Below are 18064 nucleotides of genomic sequence, written 5' to 3'. Positions count from 1 at the left end.
GGAGAAATGACTGCCTATGTGTCTCTGTACGAGCCCTAATCGCTCTTATCTTTGTGGTCTTTCCGCAAAATATAAGTTGGCAGCAGTAAAATTGTACTGGAGTCAGCCTCAAATGCTGGTTCTCTAAATTTCCTCAGTAGCGATTCACAAAAAGAACGCCTCCTTTCCGCTAGAGACTCCCACCTGAGTTCCTGAAGCATTTCCGTAACACTCGGGTGATGATCAAACCTACCAGTAAGAAATCTAGCAGCCCACCTCTGAATTGCTTCTATGTCTTCCCTCAATCCAACCTGATAGGGATCCCAAACGCTCAAGCAGTAATCAAAAAGAGGTCTGTGTGTTTCATAAGCCGTCTCCTTTACAGATGAACCACATCTTCCCAAAATTCAACCAATGAACCGAAGACGACTATCCGCCTTCCCCACAACTGCCATTACATGCTTGTCCCACTTCATATCGCTCTGCAATGTTACGCCCCAATATTTAATCGACGTGACTGTGTCAAGCGCTACACTACTAATGGAGTATTCAAACATAACGGGATTCTTTTTCCTATTCATCTGCATTAATTTACATTTATCTATATTTAGAGTTAGCTGCATGTTCGAGAATCCTGCAACAAACCGATGTTAAGGATATTGGTCTGTAATTTTGAGGATCTGTCCTTCTACCCTTCTTACATTTGCAACCACAAAGAAAACATATGGTTTTAAAATCAAATTATTCACATGGAATCTTTTCTGGAGGTTCCTTTTCTTTTCGAGGTGACTTTGGACATAACCTATACGTTTGTCGACACTCACCATGTACTTGAAGCGAGTCATTCTGCAGGAACTTTTCTAACAGCATCTTTACAAATTTCACTGCACTTAATTATTTTGTTCACCGCTCTTCTAGTCAGAGTAATTAGTTTACCACCTACATCCAGCCTGCTGCTGCGACTGACGGCGTAGCGGGGGTCCGGGCCCGTCAGCAGCCAGAGACACCACACGAGCAACGGTCGGCCAGCCGCAGCGACTGTCGCTGCGTCAGCGGTTATACTGTGGAAGGGACCGAACCCCATTATTAAGCTTGCATGCGTAGCGCGATTGTCTTGGTGTTAGACGATTTGGAAGCTTCACACGGGACACGTTATCTTTGTGCGAATTCATTTTTAGTGCAGAAATGAGTAGCTCAGACTAAGAAGAACTCCTCCTCGTACTAGCGATACGAAATGGCACCAAGATGAGGTGGTGTTGGGTGCACGGCATTAATAGCAAGAGAGAAGCTTAGGAGAATACCATCGTCTGCATATTGAACTAGAGTCTGACGAAGGTAGGTTCTTCAAATATTTTTGTATGTCGCGAGGAACTGCATTGCCTGATAAAAACGTAGCACCGAGAAATGCACAACGAACTGGAGAAAGTCAACTGATACAAGGCATAGACTAGCCATTTGTTTGGGGTAAGTTTTACCATTTGTGGCCTCTTTGTGCTTCATACAGAACTCATAAATTATTCCGTTTCAATTTTGCTGTATCATATGAAAGGTTTGGCAGAAAAAAGTGCTATCCCACAATTTAGTTACAAGTGGAGTGATAAATTTATCTGCAATGTTTACAAATACAGCAAACGATAGTAACATCTAGTTCTGTATGTCCTGCTAGAGAGAACTTCCTACTAAATAAATTGTTTTGTTTCATTGTATTCATAAAATTGTCATTGAATTTAAACAAACATATCTTTGTTCATTAACTTATCTATTCGTTCTATTGGTATAATTTATTTTAATCTTTTCCAGGTACTTGGCTACAGCGACAGTCACCAGACCATAGCTTTTTCTTTTCAGTTAGGACATTCAACAGTCTCAGAAATTGTGAAAGAAAATATTGGACTGTTCTACAGCCCAACTATTTACCTAATCCTACAACAGAGATGTGGAAGAAATCTGAAAAAGGATTTCTAGAACTTTGGGGGTTTCCGAACTGCCTTGGAAGCACAGACAGAAAGCATATCAGATTAAAATGCCGGAAGGATAGTGGATCCCAGTTGTTCTGTTATAAACAATTCTTTTTGCTAGTTCTCCTGGCGATCATTGGTCCATACGAACATCACAGTGACAACACTATTTTCGAGAATTCAGCTTGCTACCAAGAGCATATCAAGGACAAAAGTATTCTACCTCCAAATCAGGATTGCATGTATCATACACAAAGTTGTACTCTCTCACCTCCTCTTTAAGTCTTTCTGTGTCCATGATGCACGCACTATGAGCTGCAAGACAAAAACTGCCTGCTGCTTTCAGTGTGACAGCACAGCAGTTGAATGCACCAACAGAGGCAAGCAGCTGCTCCGGCCTGCGGCGAATCCGTGACAACCCGGCAGCGGCCGGTGCGTCAAAGCCGCACGCCGGAGCGTCAAAGCCACACTCTGTGTGACCTTTGCCATACAATAACAAGCGATTCAACAGTGCGGCCTGCTGGCTGCGGTTCAAGGCCACAGGCCAGACGGCCAGGACGCATTCTGTATGGCCAGGCCTTAAAACTGTTTAGTTATTTCTGCATAATTTCATTTTTCCAAAAAAAATCTAAAAAACGCAAAAAAGTTCTACTTTTACGCTTTCCATAACGCTGGAACCGTTCACTTTAACAAGATTATGCACAGGGTCATTTTTGTCCACAATTTAATGTAGATTATTATTGTATATGGCACTTTTGGTACTAAACCGTATAGTTCTCAAAATATTTAAGAAAAACAGATTAAAAAACACTTGCCCCCTCCCCCAGACCTGACGCTTAAGATGATGTAACTTTCTACCAAACAATATGTAGACTGTATAGAACAATTTGGAGTTGGGGGGAAACTTTTACTTTGGATGTTGAGGTTAGGCCACTTTAGGACTAATTGCACTGCACTACATTGGGGCCACTAAATGGCTCCATTCAAAAGTACTCACCACACACATTAAGACATTTATCCCACTGGGAGATGAGACAAATTCCTGTTTCGTAGAAAGTGGTCGATCGCTGATGTACCCACAACCACATCTACTCTTGCACTTCCTAGTCCAACGCACATATTTCTTCAGGTCGCCAAACATGTGAAAATCACACAGTGAAAGATCCACACCGTACAGAGTATGTTGCAGTGTTTCCCAACCAAACTGTTGATGCAAAACCTTTATCCAATTGGCAGTGTGGGAGTACGTGTTATCGTGCAACAGAGTGATTCCATCTGACAGCATTCAATCAGCCTGTGGGCAAACTGCAAACCCAACAATGGAAAAATCGTGCATGTCCCCCACCAAAGAAATTCAAAGCTGTTCACACAAGTTCCAGTAAGGTCACGATAACCTCTTTCTCATACCATATGAGCCCTACGCTCAGAGTTTGTCAAGGGTGAAACCACAGTCAACGCACAGTGCTACAAACACACTGTGCAGAAACTGTGATGTGCCATAAAGTCAAAATGTCTGGAATGACGTCTGACAGAATCATCCTGTTGCACAATAACACCTGCCTCCACACTGCCAATCGGACCACGGCTGGGAAGCACTGCAATGTCCTCCATACAGTCCGGATCATTCACAGTGTGATTTTTCACATCTTTGGCTACCTGAAGAAAGACATGTGGGTGTGATGAAGGAAAGCAAAACTGGGTGCACACGTGTGGACCGTCAGCAGGCGGCCACATTCTATAAAACAGGAATTGATCGTCTCGTCTCCCAGCTGAATAAAAGTCTTAAAGTGTTTGGTGATTACTTTTGTATGAAAACATTCCACGGTCCCATTGTGGCAGGTGTTCCGTTTTCATTTGACTGTCCCTTATACTTCACTACAATGTTTTGTGGGCAATGGACAGGTCGAGGAGTTCAGTAACGTGGCCTCCCCATTCACTGGACCTGAATCCAGCGGATTTCTGGCTATGCAGACATTAATAGGCACCGGTGTATCCCAACCCATCAACAGCACGCAAACATTTAAGGAGCATGCGACCAATGCAAATTGAGCTAGCTGTATCTGAAAGTGTGTGACATTGCAAAGAAGGGTTGAAGAAAGTGTCAAAGATTGGTAATCATTTACAGCAGTGCCTACAGTGTCTACTTCTACGTAACAGGCAGATGGAACGTTAGGACATACTGGTCCGTATCTCGACAGGTATTGTTGGTATCTGGACGCATCATTATCCAAAGTTCTAGTTTTGACCAATACTATATCTTATTGGAATATGTGACACATATTTTAAACACCCTGTACATATAAGGAGAGAAGGATTCTGACATCAACAGGTAAGAACACAAAAGGCTTACTATCTTCTGACATTTCTCCTTCAACAGTGTTTAATACAGTGTAAATGACAATACTGATAAGAAAAGTAGAACAATCCCTACTTACAGGTGAAGGGCTTCAAAAGATTTGATGGAGAAGAGAGGCGACGACGGATCCTTTCTCTGAATCTCAATGTCATTCTTATTTTCAACGAGCCCCCTCCGTATGATCTTCTGCAGCAAGGAGCGCTCGGCAGGTGTTATCTGCTCGTCTCCCTCGTCGTTAGGAGCGTCAGGTGCTGGCGATTTAGAATCGCCGCTCCTCTCTGTGGCAGGAGACACATTATTGGCAGGCGGCTCTTTCTTGATTTCCACACTCTTCAACTGAAACAAAACCAAGCAGACCAGTTGTAATTCCAGCAGATCATTAACGAACACAAGAAGCGACACCAGATTGTCAAGTTTGAAATAAGTTCCATAGGAAATTATGACACTGTACACAGTAATTATTACTCAAATACAACATTTACTTAGTAAATTCTTTAGAATTAAATTTTATTTGCTCTTCTTGTACACAATTGTATTGTGTCATCCCGCAAACTATAAATGCGAGTCCTTTAAATCAGAAGGGGCATTTTATGCACATTCCACCTTGGACTTCATAGTTTATGTGAATCCAAAGTCTAAAACCCTAAGTTAATGGAATAAAAAATAATTTAACAGCCAACTATTGGATCTAATTAATAACAGAACCTGGACATGTAGGAGTCAAATTTACCACAGATTATACTATAGTTTGGGTTACTGAGGCAGGTTGAAGGCTGGTGAAAGGTGAGTGTTTGTGAAGTAACTGTAATGATCCACAAAGAAGACATTCTAATACTTCACTGGATAGGACCAAGTTTGGGTCTCAAGAGGAATTAAAACCAGATGGCATTAATAGCATCTATAAAGAGGTACACCTCCCCCCTTCTCCCCCCCCCCCCCCCCCCCCACATGAAACATGGACCTTGTCGTTGGTGGGGAGGCTTGCGTGCCTCAGCGATACAGATAGCCGTACCATAGGTGCAACCACAACGGAGGGGTATCTGTTGAGAGGCCAGACAAACGTGTGGTTCCTGAAGAGGGGCAGCAGCCTTTTCAGCAGGGGCAACAGTCTGGATGATTGACTGACCTGGCCTTGTAACACTAACCAAATCGGCCTTGCTGTGCTGGTACTGCGAACGGCTGAAAGCAAGGCGAAACTACGGGCGTAATTTTTTCCCGAGGGCATGCAGCTTTACTGTATGGTTAAATGATGATGGCGTCCTCTTGGGTAAAGTATTCCGGAGGTAAAATAGTCCCCCATTCGGATCTCCGGGCGGGGACTACTCAAGAGGTCGTTGTTATCAGGAGAAAGAAAACTGGCGTTCTACGGAGCGGAGCGTGGAATGTCAGATCCCTTAATCGAGCAGGTAGGTTAGAAAATTTAAAAACGGAAATGGATATGTTAAAGATAGATATAGTAGGAATTAGTGAAGTTCGCTGGCAGGAGGAACAAGACTTTTGGTCAGGCGAATACAGGGTTATAAATACAAAATCAAATAGGGGTAATGCAGGAGTAGGTTTAATAATGAATAAAAAAATAGGAGTGCGGGTAAGCTACTACAAACAACATAGTGAACGCATTATTGCGGCCAAGATAGACACGAAGCCCACGCCTACTACAGTAGTACAAGTTTATATGCCAACTAGCTCTGCAGATGATGAAGGAATTGATGAAACGTATGATGAGATAAAAGAAATTATTCAGGTAGTGAAGGGGGACAAAAATATAATAGTCATGGGTGACTGGAATTCGAGAGTAGGAAAAGGGAGAGAAGGAAACATAGCAGGTGAATATGGATTGGGGGTAAGAAATGAAAGAGGAAGCCGCCTGGTAGAATTTTTCACAGAGCATAACTTAATCATAGCTAACACTTGGTTAAAGAATCACAAGAAAAGGTTGTATACATGGAAGAATCCTGGAGATACTAGAAGGTATCAGATAGATTATATAATGATAAGACAGATATTTAGGAACCAGGTTTTAAATTGTAAGACATTTTCAGGGGAAGATGAGGACTCTGGCCACAATCTATTAGTTATGAACTGTAGATTAAAACTAAAGAGACTGAACAAAGGTGGGAATTTAAGGAGATGGGACCTGGATAAACTGACTAAACCAGAGGGTGTACAGAGTTTCAGGGAGAGCATACGGGAACAATTGACAGGAATGGGGGAAGAAAATACAGTAGAAAAGAATGGGTAGCTCTGAGGGATGAGTAGTGAAGGCAGCAGAGGATCAAGTAGGTAACAAGACGAGGGCTAGTAGAAATCCTTGGGTAACAGAAGAAATATTGAATTTCATTGATGAAAGGAGAAAATATAAAAATGCAGTAAATGAAGCAGGCAAAAAGCAATACAAACTTCTCAAAAATGAGATCGACAGGAAGTGCAAAATGGCTACGCAGGCCTGGCTAGAGGCCAATGCAAGGATGTAGAGGCTTCTCTCACTAGGGGTAAGATAGATACAGCCTACAGGAAAATTAAAGAGACCTTCAGAGAAAAGAGAACCACTTGTATGAATATCAAAAGCTCAGATGGAAACCCAGTTCTAAGCAAAGAATGGAAAGCAGAGAGGTGGAAGGAGTATATAGAGGGTCTATACAAGGGCGATGTACTTGAGGACAATATTATGGAAATGGAAGAGGATGTAGATGAAGACGAAATGGGAGATACGATACTGCGTGAAGAGTTTGACAGAGCACTGAAAGACCTAAGTCGAAACAAGGCCCCGGGAGTAGACAACATTCCATTAGAACTACTGATGGCCTTGGGAGAGCCAGTCCTGACAAAACTCTACCATCTGGTGAGCAAGATGTATGAAACAGGCGAAATACCCTCAGACCTCAAGAAGAATATAATAATTCCAATCCCAAAGAAAGCAGGTGTTGACAAATGTGAAAATTAGCGAACTATCAGTTTAATAAGTCACGGCTGCAAAATACTAACGCGGATTCTTTACAGACGAATGGAAAAACTAGTAGAAGCCGACCTTGGGGAGGACCAGTTTGGATTCCGTAGAAATGTTGGGACACGTGAGGCAATACTGACCCTACGACTTATCTTAGAAGCTAGATTAAGGAAAGGCAAACCTACGTTTCTAGCATTTGTAGACTTAGAGAAAGCTTTTGACAATGTTGACTGGAATACTCTCTTTCAAATTCTAAAGGTGGGTGGGGTAAAATACAGGGAGCGAAAGGCTATTTGCAATTTGTACAGAAACCAGATGGCAGTTATAAGAGTCGAGAGGCATGAAAGGGAAGCAGTGGTTGGGAAGGGAGTGAGACAGGGTTGTAGTCTCTCCCCGATGTTATTCAATCTGTATATTGAGCAAGCAGTGAAGGAAACAAAAGAAAGATTCGGAGTAGGTATTAAAATCCATGGAGAAGAAATAAAATCTTTAGGTTCGCCGATGACATTGTAATTCTGCCAGAGACAGCAAAGGACTTGGAAGAGCAGTTGAATGGAATGGATAGTGTCTTGAAAGGAGGGTATAAGATGAACATCAACAAAAGCAAAACGAGGATAATGGAATGTAGTCTAATTAAGTCGGGTGATGCTGAGGGAATCAGATTAGGACATGAGACACTTAAAGTAGTAAAGGAGTTTTGCTATTTGGGGAGCAAAATAACTGATGATGGTCGAAGTAGAGAGGATATAAAATGTAGACTGGCAATGGCAAGGAAAGCGTTTCTGAAGAAGAGAAATTTGTTAACATCGAGGATAGATTTAAGCATCAGCAAGTCGTTTCTGAAATTATTTGTATGGGATGTAGCCACGTATGGAAGTGAAACATGGACAATAAATAGTTTGGACAGGAAGAGAATAGAAGCTTTCGAAATGTGGTGCTACAGAAGAATGCTGAAGATTAGATGGGTAGATCACATAACTAATGAGGAAGTACTGAATAGGATTGGGGAGAAGAGACATTTGTGGCACAACTTGACTAGAAGAAGGGGTCGGTTGGTAGGACATGTGTTGAGGCATCAAGGGATCACCAATTTAGTATTGGAGGGCAGCGTGGAGGGTAAAAATCGCAGAGGGAGACCAAGAGAGGAATACACTAAGCAGATTCAGAAGGATGTAGGTTGCAGTAGGTACTGGGAGATGAAGAAGCTTGCACAGGATACAGTAGCATGGAGAGCTGCATCAAACCAGTCTCAGGTCTGAAGACCACAACAACAACAACAACAACAACAAAGAAGTACAGATAAGTTATCTGAATATGTTAATCATCTCATGTTGTGCCCTTTAATAAAAAGACTGGTTAGCTGTAGCTCTCCACGCTAATGTATCCTTTGCAAGCCTCAAGCCTCTTAATCTCTGCATAACTACTACAACCTGCTCCCATTTGAACATGCTTACTGTTTTCAAGCATTGGTCACCCTCTACAATTTTTACCTCCCATACATCCATCCATTACCAAATCAAAACAATTTCTCAATCCCTCGCGTGAATGGAGCCCTCGATTCAGTCAGATTCTCCCGTAAATTTCATTTTACTCAGGTTCAGTACTTTCCTCTTTCTTATTCAACTACCCATCAAAGCCGGGTTTTTTTAAGACCACGTGCAGTACGCGTCAATCTTAGTTTCACGAGTTTTTATCCCATCTGTCACAATAAAATTAGCTACGGGAGCTGCCTTTAGCTCTTTGTTTCGTGTGTTCTCATAATGTGACAGTGTGCTTTATGATTCGTGATGGCGTACTTTATGATTTGTGATGGTGCATGCAACAAGGCTGGCAAGTCATAGAGCCTTACATCATTTTTATTCTCTGTACTATCTTAGTGCCCACTGCTTCACTCACATAGACTGAACGGTCTGCACAGATTTTGTTTAGTTTTCCTTTAATCGAATTTTTATGGTTTTTCACAGATTGCAATACCTTGTAAACTTTTCATGTTGATTAAGACCGAAGCACTATTTTTTTCAGATGTGCTTCTGACCGAAAGGCAATTCTGGTAGCTGGAGTCTGAGGTTTTTGTTAATCTTACCTTTTCTGTTCTTGTGGTGATACTGCCATAGAAACTTTCATCGCTAAATACATACTTCTTTATTTCTAATCGAGAAGTGAATATCAATTTTCACGAATTTAGCTTTAAAAATGTTTTAATATAACTAAATATTTTTTTAAATATAATAGAGGGAAACATTCCACGTGGGAAAAATATATCTAAAAACAAAGATTCTGTAACTTACCAAAAGAAAGCGTTGGTACATTGATAGAGACAATAACAAACACACACAAATTTCAAGCTTTCGCAACCCACGGTTGGTTCATCAGGAAAGAGGGAAGGAGACACACACACACACACACCACACACACACACACACACACACACACACACACCTGGGATTGGAATGACTCCTTACCCTCTCCCTTGAAACCCACATCCTTTCGTCTTTTCCTATCCTTCCCTATTTCCTGATGAAGCAACCGTGGGTTGTGAAAGCTTGAAATTTGTGTGTGTGTTTGTTATTGTCTCTATCAACGTACCAACACTTTCGTTTGGTAAGTTACAGAATCTTTATTTTACAAATGTTTTTTTAAATTTTTTAAGACCCATTTCACCCCCTTAGGGGTTGAATTTCAAAAAACACTGTACTGTGTATTTTTTATTTTTAACCAAGAAGTCAAAAACTATTCAGTTATCAACCTGCCCACACGCTCAGGATGTGGAATGATTTTAAAAAAGACCAGCAAATACCGCCCAGAGTTATTTAATATACGAGCAACAAAAAAATACCGAACTACATTCTAAGCTCTTTCAATTTCAGCACTAAACACACTGTCTCCCTAGATTACGTAAAACTGTCCAACTGTTGGCTGACTACATGAGCAAGCCCTTTAATGCCAAACCACAATCTAATTCCACTACACAAGACTGCAGAAATCCCTCATTGCATCTGAGAATATAGCTTCAGATGGCAAGAACACCAAAGAAATCCCAATACCGTAACAACAAGAGAAAGTGACTACAATGAAATGTTTTTACAAGCTGCTCACTTTTTTTAAAAAAAGTTGCACTAGTAATCAAATAGCAGGAGCAGTCAAAAGTTGTAACTATCGCCTTACAAATATAAAGTTATGTAATTAATAACTCTGCATCAGTTTCCAGTAGACCCATTCCAGAAAACAATTCTAAATTGGTGGTGCTTCAGGTAAAAGTTACATAGTGGTATCCGCATGCATTTTTTTGCAGTTTATGTACGATATAAGTACAAAGGGCGTTCAAAAAGTTTTACACAGTCTCTGTAGGAGGAGAATGACATTGTCTGTGAACATACTTGGAACATTTAGCTACAAGTTGGCATATAAAAGTATTTTCTTTTATTTACAGGCGAGCCATAATGGACCGCAAAGCAGATGTCAGGTTGCGACAATGGTCAGTGATGGAGTTCCCCTTCAAGCCCGGCATCATTACCCAGGATGAAACATGGTTGTTTCTGGGTTCCCCTAGGAAGAAGAAACCAAGACTTTCACAAACAGCAGGCCGAAAGATGAAAGCCTCCTCCTCCTCCTCCTTCTGGGATCAGTGTGATGTAATTTTCATTGACTTTTGGAACCTGGCTCCACAATTAACCGGGACCGTTACTGTTTGTCACTGGACAAGCTGCGACGTGCCATCAAGAACCACAGACCACAGCTTCAGGGTCAGCTGATCAGACTACACCATGACAATGCCAAACCCCACTCAGCCCTTATGACACAGGAGGAAATCAGGAAAATGGCTTGGAAAGCTTTTCCTCATCCTGCCTACAGTCCGGACTTGGCTCCATCTGATTTTTAGCTCTCTGGTAATCTGGAGGCCCACCTGCACAGTAAACATTTGATAGTGAGAAAGATCTTATTTCCTGTGTCAAGCGATGGCATAAAAGTCAATCCCCAGAATTTTACCAAAGTGCATTCACATCATTGAAAGAACATTTGGCCAGATGCATCACAGCTGATGGAGGCCAAATTGAGTAGGCTCAATATATAGCAGAATGTTCCAAGTACATTCGCAAAAAATTTCATTCTCCTCCTGCAAAAAATAATCAAATTATAAATGACTGTGCACAACTTTTTGAACATCCTTTGTACATAATATGCTCCAAAGCTTTACAGGGGACTTCTATATTATCTAATACACTGAGGTGACAAAAATCATATGATAGAAATATGTACATATTTAGGTGGTGGTAGTATCGAGTATGCAAGGTATAAAAGGGCAGTGCATTGGCAGAGCCATCATTTGTACTGAGGTGATTCACATGGAAATGCACAATAGCAATTAACAGAATTTGAACATGGAATGGTAGTTGAGCTAGATGCATGGGACAGTCCATTTGGAAATTGTTACGGGATTCAATACTCCAAGATCCACTGTCTCAAAAGTGTGCTCAGAACACCAAATTTCAGGGATTACCTCTCACTACGGACAATGCAATGGCTGAGTGCCTTCACTTAATGACCGAGAGCAGTGGCATTTGCGCCGAGTTGTCAATGTTAATAGACAAGTAACACTGTGTGAAACAACTGTAGAAATCACTGTGGGTTGTACGATGAACGTACCCGTTACGATAGTGGAGCAAAGTTGGTATTAATGGGCTACAGCAGCAGACGTCCAAATCGAGTGCCTTTGCTAACAGCACATCACCTGCAGTGCCTCTCCTAAGCTCGTGACCATATCAGTTAAACCCTAGATGACTGGAAAACTGTGGCCTGCTCGGATGAGTCCCATTTTCAGTTGGTAAGAACTGATGGTAGGGTCTGAATGTGGCACAGACCCTATGAAGCCACGAACCCAAGTTGTCAACAAGGCACTGTGGAATTTGGTGGTGGCTCCATAATGGTATGGGCTGTGTTTATACAGAATGGACTGGAAATGGTTTAAGTTCGGCTACTTAGTGCCAATACATTGTGTCTCCAGACCACAATTGTTCACAACTGGTTTGAAGAACATTCTGGACAATTTGAATGAATGATTTGGCCACCCAGATTGCCTGAAACGAATACCACGGAACACTTATGGGACATAATCAAGACATCAGTTTGTGCACAAAATGCTGCACTGACAACATTTCATAATTATGTATGGCTGTAAAGGCAGCATGGATCAAAATTTCTGCAGGGGACTTCCAACTTGTGCAGTCCATGCTACATCATGCTGCTGCATTACTCCAGAGAACAAGATCTCCAACACAATATTAGGAAGCATCTCATAACTTGTCACCTCAGTGCAATATGCAGACTGTCAATAGCAGAAAAAGCATTTCTGATAAAGAGAAATTTGGCAACACTGAATATAGATTCAAATGTTGGGAAGTCTTCTCTGAAAGTATTTGTATGGAGCACAGCCTCGAATGGAGGCAAAATTTGGGTAATAAATAGTACAGACAAAGAGACTCAAACTACTTGAAACATAGAGCTATAGATGAATACTGAAGATGAGAGGGGTGAATCGAGTAATTAATGAGGAGGTATTGATTCGAAATGGGAAGAAAAGAGCTTTATGGTACAGCTTGACTAAACGAAGGGAACAGTTGATAGGACACATTTTTAGGCATCAAGGAATTATCATTTTAGTATAGGATGGAAGTGTGGGGAGTAAAAGTCGTAGAGGGACAGCAAGAGATGAACACAGGTAGCAGGTTCCAACGGATGTAGGTTTCAGTAGTTATGTAGACATGAAGAAGCTTGCACAGGAAGTGTAGCTTTGAGAGCTGCATCAAATCAACCTTCAGACTGAAGACTGATGGAAAGAAACACCCTGATGGAATGATAAAACAAAGGATATAGTATAGAAGAAGAATAGAGTTTTAAGGGTATGGTTCCAGAAGAGAACAGTAGAGACAAGAGAAGAGTATCAGGCAAGAAAGAAAGAAGCAAAAAGAGTGGTGGCAGAGGAAAGAAGAAAGTGGATAGAATAGTGGACCGGAATGATGGAGGAGGACAGTGAAAGTTCAAAAGAGCTGTTATATGGGATGATTAAAAGCAAGAGGAAGAACGGTATGGCAGGTTATGTGGACAAGATGTAGAGAATAAGGAGGAACTCAAGAATATGTGGAAGGAGTATTTTGAAGAACTCCTGAACTTGAATGGAGACCTGGATGAGGAGGAACAAGCCGAGGAAAAAATAGATGAGGAACAGCAAATAGAAAAAGACCTTACATGGAGAGAAGTGGCATTGAATAAGATGAATGGAGGGAAGTCACCAGGTCTGGATGAGCTAAGTGTACAGATGGTGAGAACAGCAGGAGAGGTGAGGATACAATGGCTATATCGAGTAATGAAAATTGTGTGGAGACAAAAGATGACCACAGAAGACTGGAAGAAGGGAATAATTGTTCTGATCTTTAAGAAGGGAAATAGGAAAGAGTGCAAGAACTATCAGGGGATAAGATTGACGAGTCATTGTGCAAAGATTTTTGAGAAAATTTTGGAAGCACGAATTAGGGCAAAATTAGAAGGAAGAATGAGAGAAGAGCAACATGGCTTCAGAACAAGAAGGTCCACGGTGGATCTAATTTTTGCTGTAAGACAACTGTTGGAGCAGCACTATTAATATGGAAAAGATCGACTAATGACCTTCCTGGACATTGAAAAAGCATATGATAGTGTACATAGAAAGTGTGGGAAGCCCCGGTTAACAGAGGAGTAGCAAAACAGATCATTTGGAGGCTAATGGAAATGTACCATGGAAGTGTGAGCTGTGTGAAAATGGGAGGAGAGAGATCAGCTTGGATTGGACAGAAGAATGGCTTGAGACAGGGAAGTGCACTTTCACCATTACTCTTCATTGTAGTATTGATGATATAATGAGTACAGTAGCACAAATAATTGGTGAAAGGAAGATAAAGTGGTGGTGTTTGCAGCTGATCTGATGATTTGGGGGAATAAGGAGGAGGAAGTACAACAGCAGTTGGACGTATGGGAGCAAACAATGCAAGAATATGGGATGAAATTTAGTATAAGTAAGAGTGAGATGATTATCACAACAAGAAATAAGGAGAGAGGAACAACTGGAATAACAACAATTGGTGGGACGACTGAGGAGAGCGGAGAGTTTCAAGTACCTAGGAAGCCTGATAAAAAAAGACAGAGAAATAAACGAGCAGGGGAGAAACGCAGAAGCATTTCGAAAGAGTTTCAGAAGCCTGATATGGAGCAAGGAGATACCCCAAATCAGTAAAGAGGTTATATACCGGTCAAACTATGTCCCATTCCTGACATATGCCTCAGAAACATGGGTTATGAAAGGAAGAGAGAAATTCAAAGTACAAGCTAATGAGATGAAATTCTTGAGAAACAGTATTGGAGTGACAAAATGGACAGGTTAAGAAATGAGAGGAACAGAGAGTTAATGAATGTGGAACCATTATAGGACGAGACAGACAAATCAAGGCTGAGATGGTATGGACACGTTAAGAGAATGGAAGAGAAGAGCATACCCAGGAGGATACATGATATGAAACTGGAAGGAATGAGACCAAGAGGAAGACAGACAGACAGAGAGAGAGAGAGAGAGAGAGAGAGAGAGAGAGAGAGAGAGAGATGGCTGAAAGCTGAAAGGAGTGGAGGTTTGCGTCCAGAAGAAAGGAGAAGACTGGACCAAGGTGAAGACGGAGAGATGGTGGCACGACAGAAGACGATGGAGAGCCCTATGTTGCATACAGACCCGGCCAGAGGCTGGAAACTGTCCAAGATGATATGACTGATGATGATCAAAAACCTACACCGACAGAAATAACTAGAACAAACCCCAAGATACCCACCAAACCCTTAGTTACTATTACCGCCAACTAAAAACACAACCCATGAGTTCATAAAAAAATTATACTGATAATTTAAATACACAAGTAACAATTACACAAACCATCAAAAAATTCCAACCCCATTGAGCCAACACACATATCTAGGGTGGTACATGCACTCACGTTCACACTATAAACCTAAAACAATTAAGGTCCAAATGATTAATGGAAAATCTCATATAAAGATGTGAAACGAATACTAACAAAGAGATAGAGGGGCTGGCCAGTACTTACCTCAGCTCAGTACAGCCGATAGATACACAAAAAACAGAACCAAAAATTTACGTTCCTAGCTTTCGGAACAAATGTTCCTTCATCAGGGAGGAGAGAGGGGAAAGAAAGGGAAGAAGGGAAAGTGGATTCAGTTACTCACAACCCAGGTTATGAAGCAACAAGGAAAGGGAAACAGGGAAGGTAGCAAGGATGCATACAGGAGTAAAGAGGTATATAGTATACAGATAAACACAACTATGTAGGATGAAAGATGCGTGAATGGCTAAAGAGGAAAGGGAAAGAGGAGAAGACTGAAGAGTAAATGGGAGTGAGGTGGTTTAACGTAGGTTCAGCCCAGGGGGATGGCGGGATGAAAGGATGTGTTGGAGTGCAAGTTCCCATCCCCGCAGTTCAGAGGTACTGGTGTTGGGTGGGAGAAGCCAAATGGCACATACGGTGTAGCAGGTTCCTAGGTCCCTAGAATTATGCTGGAGGGCATGCTCCGCTACTGGGTATTGGACATCTCCTCGGCGGACAGTTCGTCTGTGTCCGTTCATGCGCTGAGCCAGTTTAGTTGTCGTCATTCCGATGTAAAAGGCTGTGCAGTGCAGGCATGTCAGCTGATAAATGACATGTAGTTTCACACGTGGCCCTGCCTTGAATTGTTTATGTTTTACCAGTAGCGGGGCTGGAGTAGGTGGTTGTGGGGGGGGGGGGGGGGGGGGGGTGCATGGGGCAGGTTTTGCAGCAGAGTCGGTTACAGGGGTAGGAACCGCTGGGTGGAGAAGGTAGTCTGGGAATATTGTAGGGTTTAACAAGGATGTTAAGGAGGTTAGGGGGGGGCAACGAAAGGCAACTCTGGGTGGTGTGGGGAGAATTTTGTCAAGGGATGATCTCTTTTCAGGGGTTGACTTGAGAAAGTCATATCCCTGGCAGAGTAATTTGTTGATGTATTCGAGGCCAGGGTAATATTGGGTGACAAAGGGGATGCTTCTGTATGGTCTGGGGGTAGGAACATTGTTGTTGGACGGGGAGGAATGTATTGCTCGGGAGATCTGTTTATGGACAAGTTCTGCAGGATAGTTGCGGGAGAGGAAAGCACTGGTCAGGTTATTGGTGTAATTGTTGAGGGATTCGTCACTGGAGCAGATATGTTTGCCACGAATACCTAGGCTGTAGGGAAGGGAGCGTTTGATGTGGAATGGATGGCAGCTATCAAAGTGAAGGTACTGTTGTTTCTTTGTGGGTTTGATATGGACAGAGGTCACCCAATATTATCCTGGCCTCGAATACATCAACAAATTACTCCGCCAGGGATATGACTTTCTCAAGTCAACCCCTGAAATGAGATCATCCCTTGACAAAATTCTCCCCACACCACCCAGAGTTGCCTTTCGTCGCCCCCCTAACCTCTTAACATCGTTGTTAAACCCTACAATGTTCCCAGACTACCTTCTCTACCCAGCGGTTCCTACCCCTGTAACCGACTCTGCTGCAAGACCTGCCCCATGCATCCCCCCACAACCACCTACTCCAGCCCCGCTACTGGTAAAATGTAAACAATTCAAGGCAGGGCCACGTGTGAAACTACATGTCATTTATCAGCTGACATGCCTGCACTGCACAGCCTTTTACATCGGAATGATGACAACTAAACTGGCTGAGCGCATGAACAGACACAGACGAACTGTCCGCCTAGGAAATGTCCAATACCCAGTAGTGGAGCATGCCCTCCAGCATAATTCTAGGGACCTAGGAACCTGCTACACCGTATGTGCCATTTGGCTTCTCCCACCCAACACCAGTCCCTCTGAACTGCAGAGATGGGAACTTGCACTCCAAGACATCCTTTCATCCCGCCATCCCCCTGGGCTGAACCTACGTTAAACAACCTCACTCCCATTTACTCTTCAGTCTTATTATCTTTCCCTTTCCTGTTTAGCCATTCACGCATCTCTTCATCCTACATAGTTGTGTTTATCTGTATACTATATACCTCTTTCCTTCTGTATGCATCCTCTTTGGTTTGAAGCTGGCACAGTACTTACAGTAGGATATCTTTGGCTTCCCTCTGACAACCATGCCTCCATCCTTGCTACCCTCCCTGTTTCCCTTTCCATGTTGCTTCATAACCTGGGTTGTGAGTAACTGAATCCACTTTCCCTTCTTCCCTTTCTTTCCCCTCTCTCCTCCCTGATGAAGGAACATTTGTTCCGAAAGCTAGGAACGTAAATTTTTGGTTCTGTTTTTTGTGTATCTATCGGCTGTACTGAGCTGAGGTAAGTACTGGCCAGCCCCTCTATGTCTTAACAATTAAGGTCCCCCAAACACGGGGACCACATCTAAATAGATCGCCAAAAACTATCATGTCAATGTCACAAAATCATTCATGCTCAGATACAGCAACTTTAGTTAATATGCAAACTGTGCCAGAAACACGGCATTTCACCTACTCAGCAGTCAACCCGCACAACTGCAAATACTTGAAAATTGTCGTCATATCAATGGTCATTGCAGCACAGTGACCTGCTGGTGAACTTTGTAGGCATACCCATAACTAAGAAGCAAAAAGCAGATGTAATCTTCAACTGTGGACACCACATTGAACTAATAATTCCAAAGCCAAAAGTAAAGCTGTAGCCAACAACCACAGACATTAAAATAACTCACTCACAAATCATAAAACTGACATATCATCAAACACACAATTCCTAGCAAATGGCGC

The 18064-nt window shown here is 42.2% G+C and overlaps 1 protein-coding gene across 1 annotated transcript in view; it reads right to left on the bottom strand.

Moving 5' to 3' along the window:
• The window catches only part of LOC124719991 (DEAD-box helicase Dbp80-like), a 149325-nt gene that overhangs the window by 126830 nt on the left and 4431 nt on the right, over window positions 1–18064 (bottom strand). The window contains exon 2 of the mRNA XM_047245218.1: window positions 4373–4629. Coding sequence (XP_047101174.1) covers window positions 4373–4629 — 257 coding nt within the window. The remainder of the gene's footprint in view (window positions 1–4372; window positions 4630–18064) is intronic.

This window comes from Schistocerca piceifrons, chromosome 11, assembly GCF_021461385.2.
Source record: "Schistocerca piceifrons isolate TAMUIC-IGC-003096 chromosome 11, iqSchPice1.1, whole genome shotgun sequence".
Lineage (NCBI taxonomy): Eukaryota > Metazoa > Arthropoda > Insecta > Orthoptera > Acrididae > Schistocerca > Schistocerca piceifrons.
The sequence above is the reverse complement of the archived record's forward strand: the minus strand, read 5'-3'. Positions and strand labels throughout refer to the sequence as shown.